The following is a 21,648-nucleotide window of genomic DNA, read 5'->3' as shown; positions in this document are numbered from 1 at the left end:
AGTTTTTAACCTGTGCTCAAAATCATTAACACTTAGGGCTGACGTCACTTTTCTTTGTTTGTTACGGCATCACAGCTAAATGCTACTTCACCATGTTTGCTTCAGTTTCTGTGAAAAACCTTTTGACCTGAGTCAAAATCTGAGTCTGTAGATCACAGAACCTTACTGGGTTTATATTACATGAGGATTTCATTCATGTATCCAAGACCTAAATTTAGTGATTTATCGACCAGTAGCAGAACTTTAAATCCTATTCTAAAGTTGACTATGGAGCCATTGTAAAGACATTAGAATTGGAGCAAATCCGTATGTTCTAACCTCTTTGTTCTCAGAACCAATGCAGCATTCTGAATGAGTTGCCCCTATTTAATGCTCTTTTGGGGGAGACCAGTCAGAAGACTGTTACAAGTCTACTTGCAATAAAAGCATGGATGAGTTCCTCCTGGTCTGCTTGGAAGATAAAAGCCTTCATTTTGGATATATTCTTTAGCTGGTAGAAGGCAGTTTTAGTAGTTGCTTTGATACGACTGTTGAAAATCAGTTTGGAATCTATCAGTACACTAAGGTTTCTGACTTGCTCTTTCAAGACTTTCAAGACAAGGTTAATTGAAGAGTCGTAGCTGTGAATTTGAGTGCAAATGGGTGTTTGTTTATATGTGCCCTGTGATTGGCTGGTGACCAGTTCAGGGTGTATCCCACCTCTGGTGAAAGTTAGGTGAGAGGCTGCAGAACATCAGCGACCCTCAGAGGATAACCGGTATAGAAAATAGATCAGCGCTGTCAGTCATTGTAGCTCACGGGCCACATGGAGGAAAATATATTAGCAAGAGCCCCGGACCAGTAAATTATGGCCTTGATATACCAAGTTATATACTTTAAAATTCAAAAACCTCATCATTATTCTCTTTGTTTTAATACAATCCAAAATAATACAAGCACAACATAATTATGAATCAGAATTATTATTATTTTTTAATTCTGAGGAAAAAGAACACACAAACACACAATACCTCAGTTATTCACATAAGTCCATCACAGAGCACAGAACTATATCAGGGTGTCATTTCTCAGGCTAAAATATGTCAAAATAAAAATCCTGTTCCCTGAACAAGTGCAAGAAAAGCATATACTGTACTGCCCATAATACCGCCTAACAACTTTGTTGCGCCCTCGCAGCTGTTTGTTCAAGTTATTCAGGTGCTTTGTAACAATCACCATAAATGCAAGGTCCAGTATCCATTCAACGGAATTAAATTCTAACAAAGGTTTGTCCCTTTTCTTCCATGAACATCCCAATTTCTTCTCGTAAATCAAAGAAATGCCCCAGCACAACACCTCGGTTTAACCAACTTACCTCAGTGTGGTATGACACGCCATAGATGTTCTCTTTCTCTCTGAAAAGGCTGTCAAACTGACGGTGATTCAAGCTTCAGGATCGGATCAAAATAACAGCTCTGATTACCACCTTCATGACGTTATCCATCTTCATGACTTGCAGCACAAAGCTTTCTGGTGTGAAATACAGTGAAAAGTCCAAAAATCACATCCTCCATTTGGAGATTGCACTTTGTGTGGTATTATTCCATGTTGTTCTTCCCAACCTTGTATATTTATCGTCATGTGTCATCAATTTCACTACGGTTTACTTTGTGGGATTTGGTTGTACAAATGGTTTAGGCACTGGCAAAAAAATGTTTTGGCTTTCCGAGTGAAAAAGGAATATGTGACCGGTGGTTAGGGAAAGTCAATTGACAGGGGAAGAAACGTAATCAGCTAAGGGTGCCAAGCAAGCATTCCAAACTGTGTTCTGATCTGTCTGTCTATCTATCTATCTATCTATCTATCTATCTATCTATCTATCTATCTATCTATCTATCTATCTATCTCTATCTATCTATCTATCTATCTATCTATCTATCTATCTATCTATCTATCTATCTATCTATCTATCTATCTATCTATCTATCTATCCATCCATCCATCCACCCACCCACCCATTTCCGGGTTTGTTCCCGGGGATAGTGGCTTTAGGAGGGGCGCCCAGTCTTTTCTTTCCCCAGCCACTTCATCCAGCTCTTCCGGAGGGATTCCCGCGCCAGGCGTATCGTATAGTCTCTCCATCATATCCTGGGTCGTAATGGGGTTATCTTTCCGGTGGTAGGTGCCTGCAACACCACACCAGGGAGGCATCCGGGAGACATCTGAATCAGATGCCCCAGTCACCTAATCAGGCTCCTCTCAATGCGGAGGATCAGGGGGTTGATATTGAGCCCCTCTCAGATGACCGAGCTTTTCACCCTATTTCTTAAGAGAGAACCCGGACACCCTGCGGAGGAAACTAATTTCGGCTGCTTTTTTCTGGGATCTTATTCTTTCGGACTTGACCCACAACTTGTGACCATAGATGAGGGTAGGAAAATAGATCGATTAGTAAATTGAGAGCTTCGCCTTTCGAGTCAGCTCACTCTTTACCACAACAGAACGATACAAAGTGCACATCACTGCAGATGCTGCACCAATACACCTGTCCCTCTCTTCACCTGAGTGTCCAAGGCACGTGGCCGCAAGTCTGATGACATGACCACAAAGTTGATCACCAAACTGCAACCTAGGATGTCCTGGTGCCAAGTGCACTTGTGGACACCATTATATCTGGACAAGATGTTCATTTTGGACAAATCTGTGATGAGCACAGAAGTCCAGTAACAGAACACCACTCGTGTTCTGATCGTGGCAACCATTCTTCCCAATCACGGCCTTCCAGGTCACATGGTCATTGTGGCCATTGAAGCCCCCCAGCAGAATGATGGAGTCCCCAGAGGGAGCGCTCTCCAGCATTCCCTCAAAGGACTCCAAAAAAGGTGTGTACTCTGAACTGTGATTTGGTGCATATGCAAAAAACAAACTGGACCCGTCCCCCCAACCCGAAGGCGCATGGAGGGTAGCCTTTCATCCACTGGGGTGAACCCCAACATACAGGTCCAGAGCTTTGTGGCAATACGTATACCTACTTCTGCTCGGCGCCTCCCACCGTGGGCAACTCCAGAGTAGAACAGAGTCCAACCCCTCTCAAGAGGACTGGTACTAGAGCCCAAGCGATGCATAGCGGTGTATTATTATACAGTATATAGGTGGAACATCTTCACCCCACACACCAGTTAGAGCTCCTTCCGTGCCAGAGAGGTGAAAATCCATGTCCCTAGAGCTAGTTTCTTCAGCTGGGTATCAGATCGGCAAAAGTCCCCATCTTCGGCTAACACCCAGCTTACTATGGATCCGACCCCTATGGCCCCTCTCACAGGTGGTGAGCCCATGGGAACGGGGACTCATATTACTTTTTCGGGCTGTGCCCGGCCGAGCCCCATGGGTGCAGACCTGACGAACAGGTGCTCGCCTTCGAGCTCCACCTCCAGGCCTAGCTCCAGAGGGGGGCCGGGGACCCATGTCCGGTCAAGGGAAACCTCAATCCATTTCTGTATACCATCATGGGGGTCTTCTGGTCATACTTTGTCTGGTTCCTCACCTAGAACCTGTTTGCCATTGATGACCCTACCAGGACTGTAAAGCCCCAGACAACTTGTGTCCTAAAATCATTGTGACACACAAAGCCCTCACCACGATAAGGTGATGACTCAAGGAGGGGTAGCTCATTTCTAATCCAATCCAACCTGCTCACTCCTAGAAAGAACCTCAACGTCTTCATTTCTGACACCTCCAGCTCTGCTTCCCATTGTCTTTCCAGTCACGTTTTCTAATCCATACATCATGGCTGGCCTCACCACTGTTTACTAAACTTTGCCCTTCATCATAGCAGATCTTCTTCTGTCACATAACACACCAGACACCTTCCGTCAGGTTTTCCAACCTGCTTGGACCCATTTCTTAACTTCCTTACCACACTCACCATTGCTCTGGATTCTTGTCCACCCTCGCTATCACTTCTCCCTGTAGCCTCACTCTTCCCCCTCCACTTTTCTCATTCACGCACATATATTCTGTTTTACTTCGGCTAATCTTCATTCCTCTCCTTTCCAGTGCATGTCTCGATCTTTCTAATTGTTCCTCTGCATGCTCCCTGCTTTCACTGCATATCACAATATCATCTGCGAACATCATGGTCCAAGGGGATTCTAGTCTAACCTCATCTGTCAGCCTATCCATTACCACTGCAAACAGGAAGGGGCTCAGAGCTGATCCCTGATGCAGTCCCACCTCCACCTTAAATTCCTCTGTCACACCTAAGGGACACCTCACCATTGTTCTGCTACCATCATATACATGTCCTGTACTATTCTAACATATTTCTCTGCCACACCAGACTTACACATGCAGTTCCACAGTTCCTCTCTTGGTACTCTGTCATAGGATTTCTCTAGATCCAAAAATATACAATGTAGCTCCTTCTGACCTTCTCTGCACTTTCCCACTAGCATCCTCAAGGCAAATAACGTATCTTTGGTACTCTTTCTAGGCATGTTGCTCGCAGTTACATCTGTCCTGAGTCGAGCTTCCACTACTCTTTCCCATAACTTCATTGTGTACCTCATATTTATTCCTCCATAGTTCCCACAACCCTTCAATTCACCTTTTTCAAATGGGAATGACTGCTTTCCCATACCTTCTTTGTGTGGCTCATCAACTTTATTCCTCCATAGTTCGCACGGCTCTGAATATCCCCTTTGTTCTTAAAAATGGGAACTAGAACACTTTTCCTCCATTCTTCAGGCATCTTTTCGCCCGCTAGTATTCTTTTGAATAAGTTGGTCAAAAACTCTACAGCCACTTCTCCAAATTGCTACCACACCTGCACAGGTATGTCATCATTTTTCATCCACTTCAATGCCTTTCTAACTTCCCCCTCACTCATCATTGCCTCCTCCTGATCCATCACACTTGCCGCTACTACTTACGGGGAAAAAGATGAAGCACTGTGGCGACCCCAGATGGGAGAAGCCGAAAGGAAAAGAAAAAGAATTAGGATTATTTCTCTTTCCCAGGGAAAGATCTCATTTTGATTTTGAATACTATCCAATCTGAGACATATAAACAAGGTCCAAAAAAAACCCCACCTCATATTTCAGTGTTGATGTTGTGCCATTTAATTATTAGTTGTGAGTCTGTTTTGTTAAGGGGAGGGGTCTTGTGGGTCGTAGGTGAAGGCTCGAGGATGCAAGTTGTAAACATTAGTCACAACCATGAGTTGATTTTAATGTTCTCTGTGACCTTGGCAGGACACTGATATGGTATATGAGCCTACAAACACACCTGCTATGGCTCGCACCTCCAACCTGAATGAAGAGTTGGGCCAGGTAGTATAAAAGCGATGTTCTTTATCTTTCACATGATGGCTTTCAATCTTGAATGTCCTCTTTCTATTTTTCAGGTGAAATATATATTCTCTGACAAGACGGGCACGCTGACCTGCAATGTCATGCAGTTTAAGAAGTGCACAATTGCTGGAGTTGCCTATGGGTACGTAAGCCCACTCCCACTCTACTTCCCTTTTTTCTCCTCACAGCCTTTTACCTCCTACTGTCACCTTTACCTTTGCCAGTACATGTGGTGTTTTCTCTTTTCCCTCAACTTATCATTAGCGGCTTTCTCAGACCTACTGAGCTGTACATAAACTGTGCATAGACATTCATGCCTCTTCTGCTTTTTTTGTCCAATCTTTTGAAAAGCAGTGAAGCATCTGTACCTGTTTTGCCATGAGCTAACACTCATTTCATTAGACCATCCTCACAGTTGACTCTTCTGGGAAGAAAAAGCACTTTTTTGTTTACACTGTAGGTTGAGTGTGAAGTGGTCAAGCTAGCCATTTTAGGCAAGACAGGGCATGATTAATGCTTACAGAATTAATTGAAATCTTGATTGTTGATGTTCAGATGAAAGGATGGAAAGAAGGTTTGTTTAGGACTGACGCAAAAACAAGTATGGACAGTAATACCAAGAAATAGGATTCAGCTGTATTTCCTCGAGAGATGATTCAGGAAACACCGAATGCAATGATCAGTCACTATCATTTTAAAAAAATACCAAGCTAGTCTAAGAAATCATTTCCCAGTATTTTCTTCATTTGCCCAAAATAATAACTCTGGCTCAAAGGTACAATTGAAAGGCAGCGGAGCCTCAAACTCCAACAGAAAGACCACTTTCAATTTAAATACACAAACCGTGGACAACAAAATAAACCTCTTTTTAATGAAAAATACCCGTTGGTATATAGTAAATAATGTGGTTAGCACATACACAGCTTCTTCTGCAGATGGTTAAGACAGCCTGAACTACTTGGGTTCTCTGCTCATTGCTTCCAAATTCTAAAATCCATTTTAGATTTATTGACATAAATATTCAACACCCATCCCTGCTTTTACACAGTATATTACTTTTACTTACAGGGACTGATGTTGAAATCCCACATTTTGAAACTGAGTTTTTATTTTTTTTTAATTTTTCATTGACACAAGTGTAATGTGTGCTCAGACTGACAGCTCACAGCTCAGACAATGCTCAAACTGGAGAAGGTCATGTCTGTCCTCCATTGGCGGGGAACCCTCTTTCTAATGTACTTCAGTCAGCCTGACGTCTCTCCCAGATCCTCTCCAAAGATCTTGCTTTTAATTACAATTGACGGAAAAGATGACTTTTAGTGTGGGAAGTTTCAATGACATTCACAATTTAGTGACATATTTCTGCACATTCATTGTTCCCCACAACACACAAGTCTGCTTTGTTGTGTGACATTTTCCCATCATAGATGTAGTATTTCGCCTAAGGTGACATCAGATAGCTTTACTACTGTTGTTCCAAGCACAAAAACATTTTTAGCACATGTGCGTGCAAAGTTGTGACTTGTAATTGGGTGACACGCAGAGATACACACACCAAAGAACTAACAAAACTGCCTGCGTGTGTTCCTCTCTACAAATGAAGGACTGCTGTAATTAATAAAGTCGACCCCGAGGGTGTAGACATTAATTAATTCCACTGGAATGCAGTTGAAATCTCAAGCAGAGATGTTATTTAGCTGAGTGAAGACCACACAATCCTCCTAAGCTTGACATTGACAGTAAGCGGGAATAAATAAAGATATAGATGCCTATATGGACATATATGTCACATCTTCTCAATCCATAAGTTACATACAGTGTAGGAGCTATTTCATTTCCTAGATACAGCAACTCCCAGAATGGTCATTATAATTACAATTATGACTAATAATTATGAAATTATTATACATTTGCATGAATTATTTAAGTGCATATAGACAAAATATGGCCCTTATGTTTATTATTGGCCTTGGACACATCATACACATCGTTCTACAAAGCTTTTGATTTGGGTTCATGTGTAAAATTTGAGTTATAGTTTATATCGGGAATTTATAGGCATTGTGGCATGAATTTTCAGTGAACACTATGATATAATCACATGTACATAAAATATATTTTTCATATTTTTGTAATATATTTATTGAATTACATTTTAGTCACATCACATTTGTTCAAAACGTGGCGAATTAGACTATAGTTACAGTAGTTTAATTGTGAATTTTATTACTGAGACCTCGCTATTGTTCAACCATTCCATCACAATTAAGCACACTAAACCATCTCATAATAATAACCCATGATCAGCATCCAAAATCCATTAACGATCAGCTTTTCTTTCCTTTTTTTGCTTTCTTTCAACCTTTGCTCCAACAGTCACATACCAGAGGCTGACGAGGGTAGTTTTGCTGAGGATGACGGGTAAGATGACTAGGTTGCTTGTGTGATCTTGTAGTACTGCCATGCCTGATGGAAATGTGACTTTGAATGCAAAACTGTTTAGTGACATGTTTTGCTGTGCACTGACTAATATGAGGAAGTGGATTCGCTGTGGAACAATTGTGATGTGATATGAAGACTTAGTTTTTATTGTATGTCATACAGTATTGTTTTACCATCTGATTTCTGAAAATCTGGTGTAGGCTGAATAGAATTGCGGCACACATAAAACCACACAACTGTTTCTACCCCACACATTCATACACACACACATACACCCATCTGCTGTATTGGTACAGAACAGCATGCTGTAACTATTTTTGCATGGGTGATGATGAAGTCACAGTTTAAGTTGACTCTTTGTAGCTTTTTCTTTTTACTGAAACCAGTTTCGAGGGCGTGGTCTTCATGAATATACTCTGTTGCACTATCACTAGGCTACCCCCAACCACATTTATGTTCTGAACCTTCATTGTCCGTCCTGTGACTATCAATAATTTTTGTTCATAGAAATAATTTATATTTTGTGGCTATCCGTAAAACAGAGGCTGTCATTATTGCCTTAAAACTGTTGATTTTCAGATAGTTTTTTTTTTTTTTTTTTTTTTATATGAAACAATATGTTACAACCTTGCCATAGGTAGCAATAGACCCATTCAGGGCTCATGCGTATTAAGGTTTAATGTGGAATAAGCCATCACCACCAATGTTCCTGTGACACCACCCTGTTACGCTGGGAGCCAGTTGATAAGTGACTATACTGTAGCCTGAAAGGTATTATCAGGACCGTCAACATGTTGAGTGATGTCTGTGTGTTTCTCAGAGGATCTACTTTTGTTTCCTGTGTAGTTAGCATTCTCTGTTCTTGTTGCAGCATTACCATAAATTACTGTCACAATGAGTAAGCAACATGCAATTTGGTCGTTGTGTTGTCATACAAGGATCACATTATCAGCAACATCTGCAATTTATGTGGGGCTAGTGGATCATGTAAATGTAGTTTGATAAGCATTTGTGTTGCTTGTGTTTATCACAAATTCAAACTAAGAATGAACAAAATATGAGACTTTTACTGAATAAGATAGCTATTGATTGTTGATTAATCTCATTTTGATGCAATAGAGGCAAAATGGAGTGCACCCTTTTGGTGTAAGTAGCAGAGGTGCTTTTGAGTCTTTGCTTTCTCATGAAGTCCAAAGGTGTTATGAACCTTATGAATTATTCATGACGGCAAAAGGGACTAACTTTGAAACAACAGTTGAAGATTAAAATACCGGTTAATTGATTTTTAATTAGAGAGAGCTGTAACATACAAAAAAAACCTACAACGTACAACCCTAATTCCAATGATTTAGGGATGTTGTGATAAATGCAAATAAAAGCAATACAAAGATTTGCATGTCATTTTCAATGTACAATCAATTGAATACACTACAACAACAAGATACACTCGGTTCTCGACCACAATCCGTTCCAGAAAACGGTTCAAAAAGTAAATTGTTCGAAAACCGAATTGATGTTTCCGATTACAATGAATGGAATAGCCTAAAAAATTAAGGCTTTTTAAAGCATTTTTATTAGCTTTTCTTGTTAATAAATTTGTACAGAGGCTGCGTTATACAGAATAACAAAAGTGCGGTGATTGCGCCACGCACGTTATGGCATTTCCATTCTTTTTTTCGTGGGGCGTTCGAATAGACAATAACAAAACGCGTCGTGGGTGGGTCAACTACTTGCGCCACCCGCAATGTCATTTCTGGGTTTTTTTTCGGGGGGGGGGGGGGGGGGGGGGCGTTCGAATAGACAATTACAAAGCCTGTCATGGATGGTTCAGCTGCTTGCGCCACGCACATTGTTATTTCTGGGTTGTTTCAGTGGCGTGGGAATTCACAACAAAGCGCGTCTTGGGTCAGCTGATCTGGCCGCACGCAATATGTTATTTCCGGGTTTTTTCAGCGGCGTGGAAATTCACAACAAAGCGTGTCGTGGGTTAGCTGGTCTGCCCGTGCACAATGTTATTTCCGGGTTTTGTTGGAGGTCTTCGAGTACCAATTTTCATTTGAAAACAGAAGCAAAAAAATATATAAATTTTCAAAAACTGATTTGTTCATAAATGGGGACATTCGAAAACTGAAGCTTTACTGTATTTAATGTTTAACCTGCATCCCTGTAAATAACATTGGAGCACTGTTCATTACTTTGATGGTCTAGGGGTATGTAAGTGCCCATAGCATGGCGAACTAGTACATCTCTAAAAGCACCATTAATGCTAAAAGAAGTATGTTAAAATAGTACAGGACATGTATGATGGCAGCAGAACAATGGTAAGGTGTGCATTAGGTGTGACAGAACAATTTAAGGTGGAGGTGGGACTGCATCAGGGATCAGCTCTGAGCCCCTTCCTGTTTGCAGTGGGAATGGATAGGCTGACAGATGAGGTTAGACTGGAATCCCCTTGGACCATGATTTTCGCAGATGATATTGTGATATGCAGTGAAAGCAGGGAGCATGCAGAGGAACAATTAGAAAGATGAAGACATGCACTGGAAAGGAGAGGAATGAAGATTAGCCGAAGTAAAACAGAATATATGTGCGTGAATGAGAGGGGTGGGGGAAGAGTGAAGCTCCAGGGAGAAGAGATAGCAAGGGTGGAGGACTTCAAATATTTAGGGTCAATAATCCAGAGCAATGGTGTGTGTGGTAAGGAAGTGAAGAAACGGGTCCAAGCAGGTTGGAACAGCTGGCGGAAGGTGTCTGGTGTGTTATGTGACAGAAGAGTCTCTGCTTGGATGAAGGGCAAAGTTTACAAAACAGTGGTGAGGCCGGCCATGATGTACGGACTAGAGACGGTGGCACTGAAGAAACAACAACAAGCAGAACTGGAGGTAGCAGATGTTGAGGTTCTCGCTCGGAGTGACCAGGTTGTATAGGATTAGTAATAATGAGCTCATTAGAGGGACAACCAAAGTTGGATGTTTTGGAGACAAGATTCGAGAGAGCAGACTTCAATGGTTTGGACATGTTCAGAGGCGAGAGAGTGAGTATATTGGTGGAAGGGTGCTGAGAATGGAGCTACCAGGCAAAAGAGCGAGAGGAAGACCAAAGAGAAGGTTTATGGATGTGGTGAGGGAAGACATGAGGGCAGTTGGGGTTAGAGAGGAAGATACAGGAGATAGGCTAAGATGGAAAAAGATGACACGCCGTGGCGAACCCTAACGGGGCAAGCCGAAAGGAAAAGAAGAAGAAGAAGAAGAATGCTAAAAGGTGCATTCAGGTTTGTAATAACATATGCTGCCATCCAAGCAGCGTCTTTTCCATAGACACCCCTGCTTATTTCAGCAATACAATGCCAGGCCACATTTTGCATGTGTTCAGCTGCATGGCTTTGTAGTAAGAGAATGCATATACTGGATTGGCCTGCCTGGAGTCCAGACTTGTCTCCCATTGAAAATGTGTGCTGTATTGTGAAACATAAAATCTGACAATGGAGACCCCAGACTGTTGAGCAAATGAAATTGTACATGAAGAAAGAATGGAAAAGAAGTCCACTTGCAAATTTATAAAAAAAAAAAAATTACATTTCACAATGCTTACTGAGAATTGTGAAATGGAAAGATGATATAACAATGTGATAAAGTGTGTGTGTTTGTGGGGGGGGGTCTCAGCAGCTTCTGTGACAGGCCGTGCTTCCTCAGAAGGCGCAAGAACTACATCCTTTCAGTGAGGAAAGTCCTCCGGATTTTCCCCAGAATTCCGGATTTTTAAATTTTCATGAAAATTGCTGTGGAAAATTGAGGAAAAATTGCCTAAAATTAATCCGGATATTAGTTGACAACATTGAACGAACATGCATTTGAGTTCGTTGTTTTGCTTTCATGAGCGTAGCCATGTTGAGGCACTAACACTAGTAACAGTAACGCCCCTCCCCTCGCATTCTCTCAAGACGTCGCTTATTTTGTGTGGTCTTGACATTACTTTACGTGTTTATTTCATAAACGTTAACTAATCAAGTCTGCTCCAAAACAACCGGTATTCACCCGGAAACAGCAAATGCAAGTTAACCGTACTGAGCATGTACGGAGCAAGTACAAAAGCATATGTTCAGAACTGCTTCACGTAATGTGAGCGCATTTACGTCGACAGTCATCAACATCATGAGGCATGTCAAAGGAAATTCATTTACACCAGAGGTGCTCATTGCGTTCATCACGAGGCACTGTGACGGCATAAAAAAACAAACAAAAAAAAAAACAGACTATCATCCACCTCGTCGCTTGATTCAGGTGTGGCCAATACATCGAGCGCATGCACGTAAAGGCACATTCTAGCAAGCCGGCCTCCTATTTGCGGCAGTCACGTGGTGCGCCCCCCCCCCCAACAATACGTCACGTTTGCCCACAGGAATGTTTGTTCCAATGTATCGCTACTTTGTTACCACGAACGCCGATTAAGTTTAACTAAGCTTTCAGCATTTTCAAAACATTGCGAGTAAAGACCTTTCGTGTTTATTCCCTGACAGGCCAGTGCATTTAACCTTTCTTCAGATAGTTTGTCAGATCAAAAATTTTTATTGATGAAAAATTTTAAATACCGTTGATATCGTGTTCTACTAATATCAGTTGAAATTGGAAATAATCATTTCTGAGTTTTATATTTTAGTTTTCTATTTTAGTTATGTGTTTGTTTATTTTGTTTTTAATTTACAGTTAGGTTATATTAATCCAGTAAGTTATTTTAAGGCCATCCCTAATCACATCCGCAACTTTATCTGCGAGCATGACTGACCACACCTGTACATTTTTCAAATGTGAGTGACTGTGTGTGTGTGTGTGTGTGTGTGTGTGTATGTGTATATATATATATATTATATATATATATTATATATATATATATATATATATATATATATATATATATATATTAAAGGCAGCTGATTATACTATTAGTATTACTAGATCTATATCTAAGATAGTGACCAATGTGGTCGAGTGTATCAGTACAACGCGACGTCACAAGTTTGAGACTTAAACGTTAATAGTAATTACTACAGATCAACTTCTTTAACATGTTTAGCTGTACGGTGTAGCAATTCTAGGATATATTTTTGTGTATATTCTATATCTATACTATAATATGGATAATGTGAGGAAAAGGACAATTTTAGATGTCTTTTACTGAATAGTTCACTTAATTCATTTGTCTTGAGATAAGATGACATATTTTAAGCATATTTTAATGACAAATGTGATTTTGTGCTATGCAGTGATGGGGGGATGGGGGGCAAAAAAATCTGGTCTTGGCCCTTGGGGAACTTCTGCCCAATTTGTGTTTTTGGTCAGGACTTAGAAATTTTACTTTTAATTTATGTCTGAATTTCGTTCACAGATATCGCCAGAATGCGCCACAGCCATCCATTTTTTTTTTTAATTCACGGGGGGCATGCCCCCGGACCCCCCTAGTGCTCACATTTGTATTTTCAGGAATTTTCACGAAAGTCCACTTTCATCTCTAATCCTTTGCTGGGCTTTTTTGAGGATGGATTTGATCTACGTCTCCCACTTCCTCTAAGACTGTAATTCCCAAGAACTTGAAGGTCTCAACGGTTAACACAAGACAGTTGGACAGCGTCAGGGGCAGCTGTGGTGAAGGATGTCTGCTGAAGATCACAATCATCTCCACAGTCTTTAGTGTTCAACGCCAGGTTGTGTTGACCACACCTAAGCTCCAGTCACGCCACTTCCTATCGGTACGCAGACTCGTTGCAGTCTTTAAGACAGATGACTGCGGTGTCATCTGCAAACTTCAGGAGTTTGACAGTTGGATGCCACGAGATGCAGTTGTTCATTAAGAGTGAGAAAAGCAGAAGGGAGAGGACACAACTTTGGGGTGCCTCAGTGCTGATAGTGCGCGTGGATGAGGTGGTGTCCCCAAGCCTCAACTGCTGTGTTCTGCCCGTCAGGAAGTTGTAGATCCACCGGCAAATGGCAGAAAAGACGGTGAGCTGGAGAAGTTTTGAGGAGAGGAGTTCAGGGATGATTGTGTTAAACGCAGAGATGAAGTCCACGAACAGGATCCTTGCATAGGTACCCTCATTGTCAAGCTGTTCAAGTATGAAGTGCAGACCCATAATGACGGGATCATCCGCAAACCTGTTTGCTCGATAGGCAAATCACAGTGGGTCCAGTTAAGGACCTGTGACACTCTTGAGGTGGTCCAGCACAAGGCGTTCAAAGGACTTCATGACCACAGATGTCAAGGCAATAGGCCTGTAGTCATTAAGACCTGAGACTGCTGCTATTTTGGGGACCGGTATAACGGTGGAGCGTTTGAAGCAGGTTGGTACTCCACACAGTTGTAGAGACCTGTTGAAGTTGGTCTGCGCAGATTTTGAGGCAGGATGTGGACACAAGATCTGGGCCCAGCGCTTTGTTGATCTTTTGTTGTTTGAAGATCTAACGTCGCTTTCATGGATGTTAAACGGTGGAGTGGAAGTTGGTGTGGCTTTTGGTGGGTGCGTGGTGTGGAAGTGTCTATTCCAAATCTGCAGTGAAAGCTGTTTAGGTCGTCGACTAGCCTGCTATTGTTTTCTACCGGTGGAGAACGTTGCTTGTAGTTAGTGAGCGATTGTAATCCGTGCCAACTGATTTAGAGTCATTGGCGCAGAGATGTTTTTCCAGTTTAACTGCATAGTCCCCTCTTTACAATGTTAATTTCTTTAGGCAGCTGGTTTCTAGTGCGATTGTAGATGGCCCTGTACCCACTATGATATGCAATCTCTTTAGACTGGCAGAGTGGTCTAAGTCTGGCTGAAAACCACGGCTTGTTATTGAATGTGGGAAAAGGTTTTTTGAGGATCCACATTGTTGTACAATCCCACCAGGGAGCATAAGAGTAATCCCATGCATACTTCCTTTTCACAAATTAACTGATTTTCTTTTTTTCTGGAACCTATGCCAAGCTATTTGCAAAAAAAGAAAAACACCTCCTACAGTATTTGTTTTTTGTTCTTTTTCTGACCTGTCTTAAAAACAAAGTTGTACAGTGGTGTCAAGAAAGTACCTCTACATCTGGACAAAGAGACTAACATCTTTGTGTGTTAGAGAGAGTTTTGTGTGGGTTGTTAGTGGTTCTTTGCTATATACATGGGTACCTCTGATGCATTGTTTTAAAAAAATCATCTCATTGACAAGACATTTTTCAGGTTTTTAAATTTTCCAAGATGAGTTTGAAATGGTAGTGTTTCGGGATCATAGTTTGTAGTGTATTTATGGTTTAAAGTACTAGTATAGACATTTATTCATTTTTTGAGGATGGGCATCAGTTCCTTTTGCTATTTGTGGCCACACAATGCATTGAAAGAGGAGAATTTGTATTCATAATTTTCCAATTGTAAGATTAACAAAGAAAGTACTTATTTGTACAGTGTCTGGGATTGATATGATGCGCTTTGAGTACAAACCATCAAATCCTCAATTTCCTTTTGAAATTTAACTCTGCATTTCAGCAATGAAGGCAGATGCTGAAATCCAGTCATAATTCGCTGATTGCCTCCTGGGGGTTTTTCAATAAATCTTCCCACTAATTTCCCACCCCAGATGATCCCACCATATTAATTCCAGGTTTTCATGTTCTAATTTGCAACGTTGCCATCTTGAGTTTCCCCCCTACCACACAGAGTCGTGTAACTATCTTATTGGTCAATCATGCCTGCAGTGCCTTGGGGAAAAAAAAGCTGCTGATGGCCTGATCTATATGAAGTTATTTTATCACAAAATGGTGGATCGATGTCCCGTGGACAGCCAGCAAGCAGACACTAGATGGACCAACGCTGCAGTTGCAGGGATAATGATGGACATCTTTCTTTTATTAACTGACAACAACATTTAAGATATCTGTGTGTTGTTCTCATTATTTCCTTGTAACAGTCAAAATTTATGGCGATGATTGGGTGCTAATGTTTTTTCTTGTTCCTTGTTAAGTGTGGCTTTGATTTGGTGATGCTGTGTCCTTTGAAGCATTTTTGTTTAGCATGCATGCGAGTTGGTATTTTCTAATTTGCCCTTATTGCATGAAAGTGGCCATTGTATTCATTTTGGTATCCCAGCACAAGGTTCCTGTAAAGTGCTATGATTATATTGGTCCACTTCATTACTTTCAACAACTGATATGCAAATTCACATCAAAAGCAACTCAGTTTTGTTGTCATTTAAATGGATATATGTTTGAATGGATTCCTATATTAATTTTACAATAGTTTTTGTTTCACCCACATACAACATAATTTGTTGCAACACTTTAATGAGTCAAAATGATTCCGGAAATGTTTTTTTTAGCTAGAAATTTGACCAATTCTGCAATTAAGACCATGTACATCAGGCAATTTTACCTAAATCTGATTATGAATTAATTTACTGGAAGATTAGCCCAAATTTTATATTTGAAGCTACTGTTTTCTGAAAACTTTATATATTTTGATTATTTGCGTCCAATGCTTACTTGTAAATCATTCTTCTTGCCTAATATTGCTGATTCTGAAATGGTCAAATATGGTACACAGGCGATTGGTACACCACTCCCGTTTTAGGTTCCTATTTACAATATTGCAGTGACTGTCATTTTCACTGCTATCAGGCTCCATTATTTTGTTGTTTGACGTGTGTTATGTCCTCTTTCCAGGCACAGCTCACACTCCTCAGAGGAGTTAGGCTTTATTGACCCAAGCTTGCTGGAAAACCTCCAAAGTAATCATGTGAGTATGATCGCCCGTCAAGTTACTTCTCTGGCACAGAACAAAAAATGTTGGAGAAAATTGCGAAAAGGATGGACCCTTAACCCTACAATTTTGGGGTTGAGTTGAGGCAGGCGGAACGGTGGTGTGACTGGCGAGAGTTTTATCCTCACAGTTCTGAGGACCGGGGTTCAAATCCCAGCTCCGGCTTTGTGGAGTTTGCATGTTGTCGCTGTCCCTGCACAGCTTGTCTCCAGGCATCGTGGTTTACGCCCACATCCCAAAAAAACATGCATTTATTGTAGACTGTAAATTGCCCATAGGTGTTATTGTGGGTGTGATTGTTGTCTGTGTCCATGTGCCCTGCGATTGGCTGGCAACCAGTTCAGGATGTACCCAGCCTCCAATGATCGCTATGATAGGCTCCAGCACTCCCGCGACCCTTGTACGGATAAGCGCCTCAGAAAATGGATGAATGTGTTGGGACAGTCTGATGGGAGGTTTTGTTGATCATAAATCATATTTATGGTACCTATGATTTGTATTGAAGCACAATAACATGTTTTTGACTCACCCACTTTGATTAAAAGTATCCTTGAGAAGGTGGTCAGATTATTCATAGAGGCAGGCTCATTCATGCCAGGAAACTCGAAGGGAAAGAGATTTATACCAGTTGAACAGAAATGTGAAGGATGAACAGCAGGTTAGGCTGATTGAGGATAGAGATGGAAATGGAAAGGTGTTGACTGGTGCCAATAGTGTACTTGATAGCTGTGAAGAATATTTTGAGGAGTTGATGAATGAGGAAAATGAGTGAGAAGCAGAGGCAAGTGTTGTGCACCAGGAAGTAGCAATGATTACTGAGGGGAAAGTTTGGCACTAAAGAGGAAATTTTCATTTTCTGTTGTGACTTTCTATCTTGGTCTGATGACATAGTTGTGGACGTAAAGAAATTCAGTAACAAGAAGCAGAGCTGAAGGTGGCAGAAATTATGTTGAGTTTCTCTAAGAGTGAAGAGATTAGTTGGGATAAAAAATGACGTAATCAGAGGGACGACCAAGGTTAGATGTTTTAGAGACATAGCTAGAGAGCTGCTAAGAAAGTGGGATATTCATAATTTGGACACCTTTTATTCAAACCATGCAAGGTTTTTTTGACCCAGGCCCCTAAAACAATTGACCCCTCCGTACAGGGCACTTAACCACGCTTCCTGAAGTCACGTCACCCCACGTGTGCTAACCTCAGACAAACAATTAGCAAAAATGGTGGCGCAGGAAGAAAAGACTAGAGCGAAATTGTCCGATTTACCAGCTGATTTCTCACTTGCATTCTTAGCGAATAGTGAAATATTGTTGAAAAGCAGACAGCGGGGCTTCAAGTATTTCAGCGAGGAGTATTTCAATGGTGTTTACATGCATATCGACGGAGAAACCATTGATATTAGCGCGAGATCTTTCCGGAGTCAGAGGAAGACCGAGAAGCCACTTAATATAATATATTATAACCCAAAGACGAATTCGTCATTGACAGTTTCCTATTTTCGTGTTACCTATCACACTTGTGTGCAGAATCTGTATGTGTATCTGTATAGCCGTTTGTGAACCGCCGTAAGAAGGACAAGAAGGCGAGACTTGATTTACGAGTTGTTTCTCTCGTTTTCTTTGTGTAACATCACGCGCTCCCCTCAATAATTATTCTTGAATTAGTGCCGAACCTACATAAGTCCCGACCGAATACGACAATCACTACTTTAGTGTCCTCAAACATCCTTCCTTCAGTCTTGGTGTCTCGGTGCACGTCGAAGGCTTTTAGGACTCGCTAGTCCAGTTTAGCTTAGCTCCCTAGCTGGCAGCAAAGAGACACGTTTGTGCAGTCAGATCATCGCAAAATATCGCTCAACACAGATCAAGTGTGTCAATCATTCACACGTAGCTGTTATGCAAGCGAAGAACTGGTAATTCATTTATATGAGACATGTATTGAAAATCCAATATAGGGCATACCTTCGTGCAAACATAGTCCGGTTTATCTTAGCTCGCTAGCCGGCAACAAAGAGACACGTTTGTGCATTCAGATCATCGCAAAATATCGCTCAACACAGATCAAGTGTGTCAATCATTCACACGTAGCTATGTTATGCAAGCGAAGAACTGCTAATTCATTTATATGAGACATGTATTGAAAATCAAATATAGGGCTTACCTTCGTGCAAACAAATCTGTTCCGGTTGATTTTAGACGGATTCAGTTGATCATACGATCTTCCACAAACTTTGATCCATCGAAGACATTTTTCGTACTCTGTCTTCTGTTCCGGTTGATTTTAGATGGATTCAGTTGATCATGCCATCTTCCACAAAGTTAGATCCATCAAAGACATTTTTCGTACTGGGTCTTTGGTTTTGGAAAGGATATGAATTGAACTCCAACTAGCCTTTCAGGATACCTGTCGTCACTATTACAAAGTCCGTGACTACACCTCTTAACCATATCTATTGTTAAAGGACCCAAATACGCGATAAAACGCTAACAAAAGCTATACTGGACCATGCAACGTTGTCTGAGGTAATAGCGGATGCCAACATGGGGTGTGGTTTATGCAGATCTCTGGCCTCTGATTGGTCAGCGACACGGATGATGCAATTTCTACGGAGGGGTCAATTGAAATCGAGACTCAATTGAACCAAAATCGAAATAAGGAACCAGAATTGCACAAATTGAAACGATGCCCAATCGTACCCAACATCCAGTCTTTTACTCCCGTGTTAAGCCTCCAGTTAATATTACAAAGCCAGCCTCACTTACACAATCAGTTGCAGGTCGTTTAGTTTTGTGACATTCTGCTTCAACAGTTACCATGGCGACAACAAGAACAATTGATCACAGCAATGTGTTATGTTGGGGAGGAAAAAAGCAATAAAACGGGGAAAAAATGTGCGGTGTCATTACCGCATTGTAAGAAGAAGGCATTTTGTGCTGTCCATTCAAGGAGAGCTTGGGGTCTGTTCACATTCTTTTAATATGGTTTGCAATCAGGCAACACGGCATTATGTAACCAGTAGTACTTGTACTGCATTTGTATGTAAACATGGTAGCATCCTGTTGAGTCATGGCCTCAAACAGTCGAACCAGAATTTGCTTGTGTGTATTCCCACCAGGGAGTAATGAACTGTGGTTGAGAGCAGAACAAATGTGGCAAATGGGAATAGATCCATATTACATTATCTATACGAGTATTTATCTATCTGGCTGTCTGTCTGTCCGTTTGTCAATCTCACTGACCGACGAAAATAGAGGATTAAACCACAGCACTGACAAAGATACATGTTGGCCTTGGGGCTTTTCACTTTCTTTTGAGTCAAAATGTCATCTTTTCGCTTCATACATCAACTTTGATCCCACTCTCCATGTCCAGAGTGTGCATCTGTCACCATTGCTGTGACAGATGGCAACGATCCACCAGTCAGTGGGAGTCAGGGGTTTGGGTGGATTGCTGATATTGCATTATTCCCCTCAATAAAACTCTCTTCAGCTCTTTGTGCTTGAACTTGTCAAGGCCCACATTTGCATTATAGCACCTCAACACTCATAATTACAAGACTATGGTAACCCCTGCATGAAGCTTTGGCCTTCATACACCCATACAAATTCATCTCATAATGTCTAATCCTTCAGAGGATACAGTGAAGAAAATCAGTATTGAAGCTTCTTCCATTTTCTAATGATTGAGCCAAAAGTGGACTTTTTCACCAAGCTGCTTGGTAATTTCTCCGTAGCCCTTTCCAGCCGTGTGGATGTGTACAATTTTGTCGCAGGTGTCTTTGGACAGCTCCATTGTCTTGGCCATTTTACAAGTTTGAGACTTACTGATTGTATGGGGTGGACAGGTGTCTTGTTGACGCTAACAACCTTACACTGGTGCATCTGATTCAGGATAATACATGGAGTGGAGGTGGGCTTTTAAAAGCAGACAAACTAGGTCTTTGAGGGTCAGAATTCTAACTGATAGACAGGTGTTCAAATGCTTATTTGGAGCTGTATCACACAAATAAATCATTAAAAAATTATACATTGTGATTTCTGGATTTTTCTTTCGAGAATATCTCTCTCACAGCACAGTGGACATGCACCTACAATGAGACCCCTCCATGATTCCTAAGTTGAAGAACTTGCAATATAACAGGGTGTTCAAATACTTATTTCTGTCATTGTACCTGCCACCCCAATCTAGATTTATCATACCAAAAGAAAAGTGCATTCATGTTCTGAAATAAAAGCGGTGTAATTCAAGAGACCCATTGATTAACACAGACCCTCTCTCAAACCCCAGCACCACCTGTCGTATTCATTTTCTCTCACCACAGAGCAGGGTTGCCATTGACAACCAAAAAAAATAAATTTAAAAGCCCCAACCATTTGCGTACAACAACCTCACTGTGTGCGTATTTGGTTACTGGTGCAGAAGTTTTAGGTATGTGTACAATTATTTATTGTTTTCTAATAGCTTTATATATGTGGCATAAAAAAACAACAATACTACTTTTGGGAAAATATATTGTAAAAAAATTGCTTTGTGTCAGGCCTAAATATATTGAGAGAGAGAGAGAGAGAGGGGGAGAGAGCATGAGCAATGGACAGCAAAAATATTGTACATACAGTATAACTGCCAATTTACTGGGACAACAAAGCAAAAACTGTGATAAAGCAGAGAATTACTGTATTTCGTGCCAAATTGCTTGGACTCACTCTTTCTGGGCTGGGGCATTGTTTCCATTAAATATGCATGCCAGGACTCCTATACTGTATATAGCATATATACTGTATTTACACTTGGTATACTATAATGGAAAACCAGTTTATGTTGAAGAATACCTAAAATGTGTGTAGCGGACACACTCCCACCACTCTTAAGTGGCCCAGTGACTCCCTCCCATAGCCTTCATAAACTGTATTCTTCCAAGCTGTCCTGCTGTGCGACAGCCAATAGAAAACGTCTACTGGACCATAAATTAATGACCAGGTTCCGTTGAAACCTTGGTTTACAGTAATCAAAGATTTCTTTCCTCATTTGAACTGACAAGGCCAAAAGGTGGATCTCTCTCTCCATGAGACCAAGCTGGTACAAGGCGACGCCCACTGGCGTTGACACAAA

The 21,648-nt window shown here is 41.1% G+C and overlaps 1 protein-coding gene across 7 annotated transcripts in view; it reads left to right on the top strand.

Moving 5' to 3' along the window:
* Positions 1–21,648, top strand: part of atp8a1 (ATPase phospholipid transporting 8A1) — a 180,600-nt gene that overhangs the window by 63,658 nt on the left and 95,294 nt on the right. For 5 of the 7 annotated variants that reach the window (XM_061834637.1, XM_061834630.1, XM_061834633.1 and 2 more), the window contains 4 exons: positions 5,232–5,309; positions 5,384–5,472; positions 7,707–7,751; positions 16,446–16,518. In XM_061834637.1, coding sequence (XP_061690621.1) covers positions 5,232–5,309; positions 5,384–5,472; positions 7,707–7,751; positions 16,446–16,518 — 285 coding nt within the window. The remainder of the gene's footprint in view (positions 1–5,231; positions 5,310–5,383; positions 5,473–7,706; positions 7,752–16,445; positions 16,519–21,648) is intronic. The other 2 variants (XM_061834636.1, XM_061834635.1) reach the window with 1 other exon arrangement.

This window comes from Syngnathoides biaculeatus, chromosome 11 (genome assembly GCF_019802595.1).
Source record: "Syngnathoides biaculeatus isolate LvHL_M chromosome 11, ASM1980259v1, whole genome shotgun sequence".
Lineage (NCBI taxonomy): Eukaryota > Metazoa > Chordata > Actinopteri > Syngnathiformes > Syngnathidae > Syngnathoides > Syngnathoides biaculeatus.
Note: the sequence above shows the minus strand (reverse complement) of the source record. Positions and strands in the feature narration are given on the sequence as shown.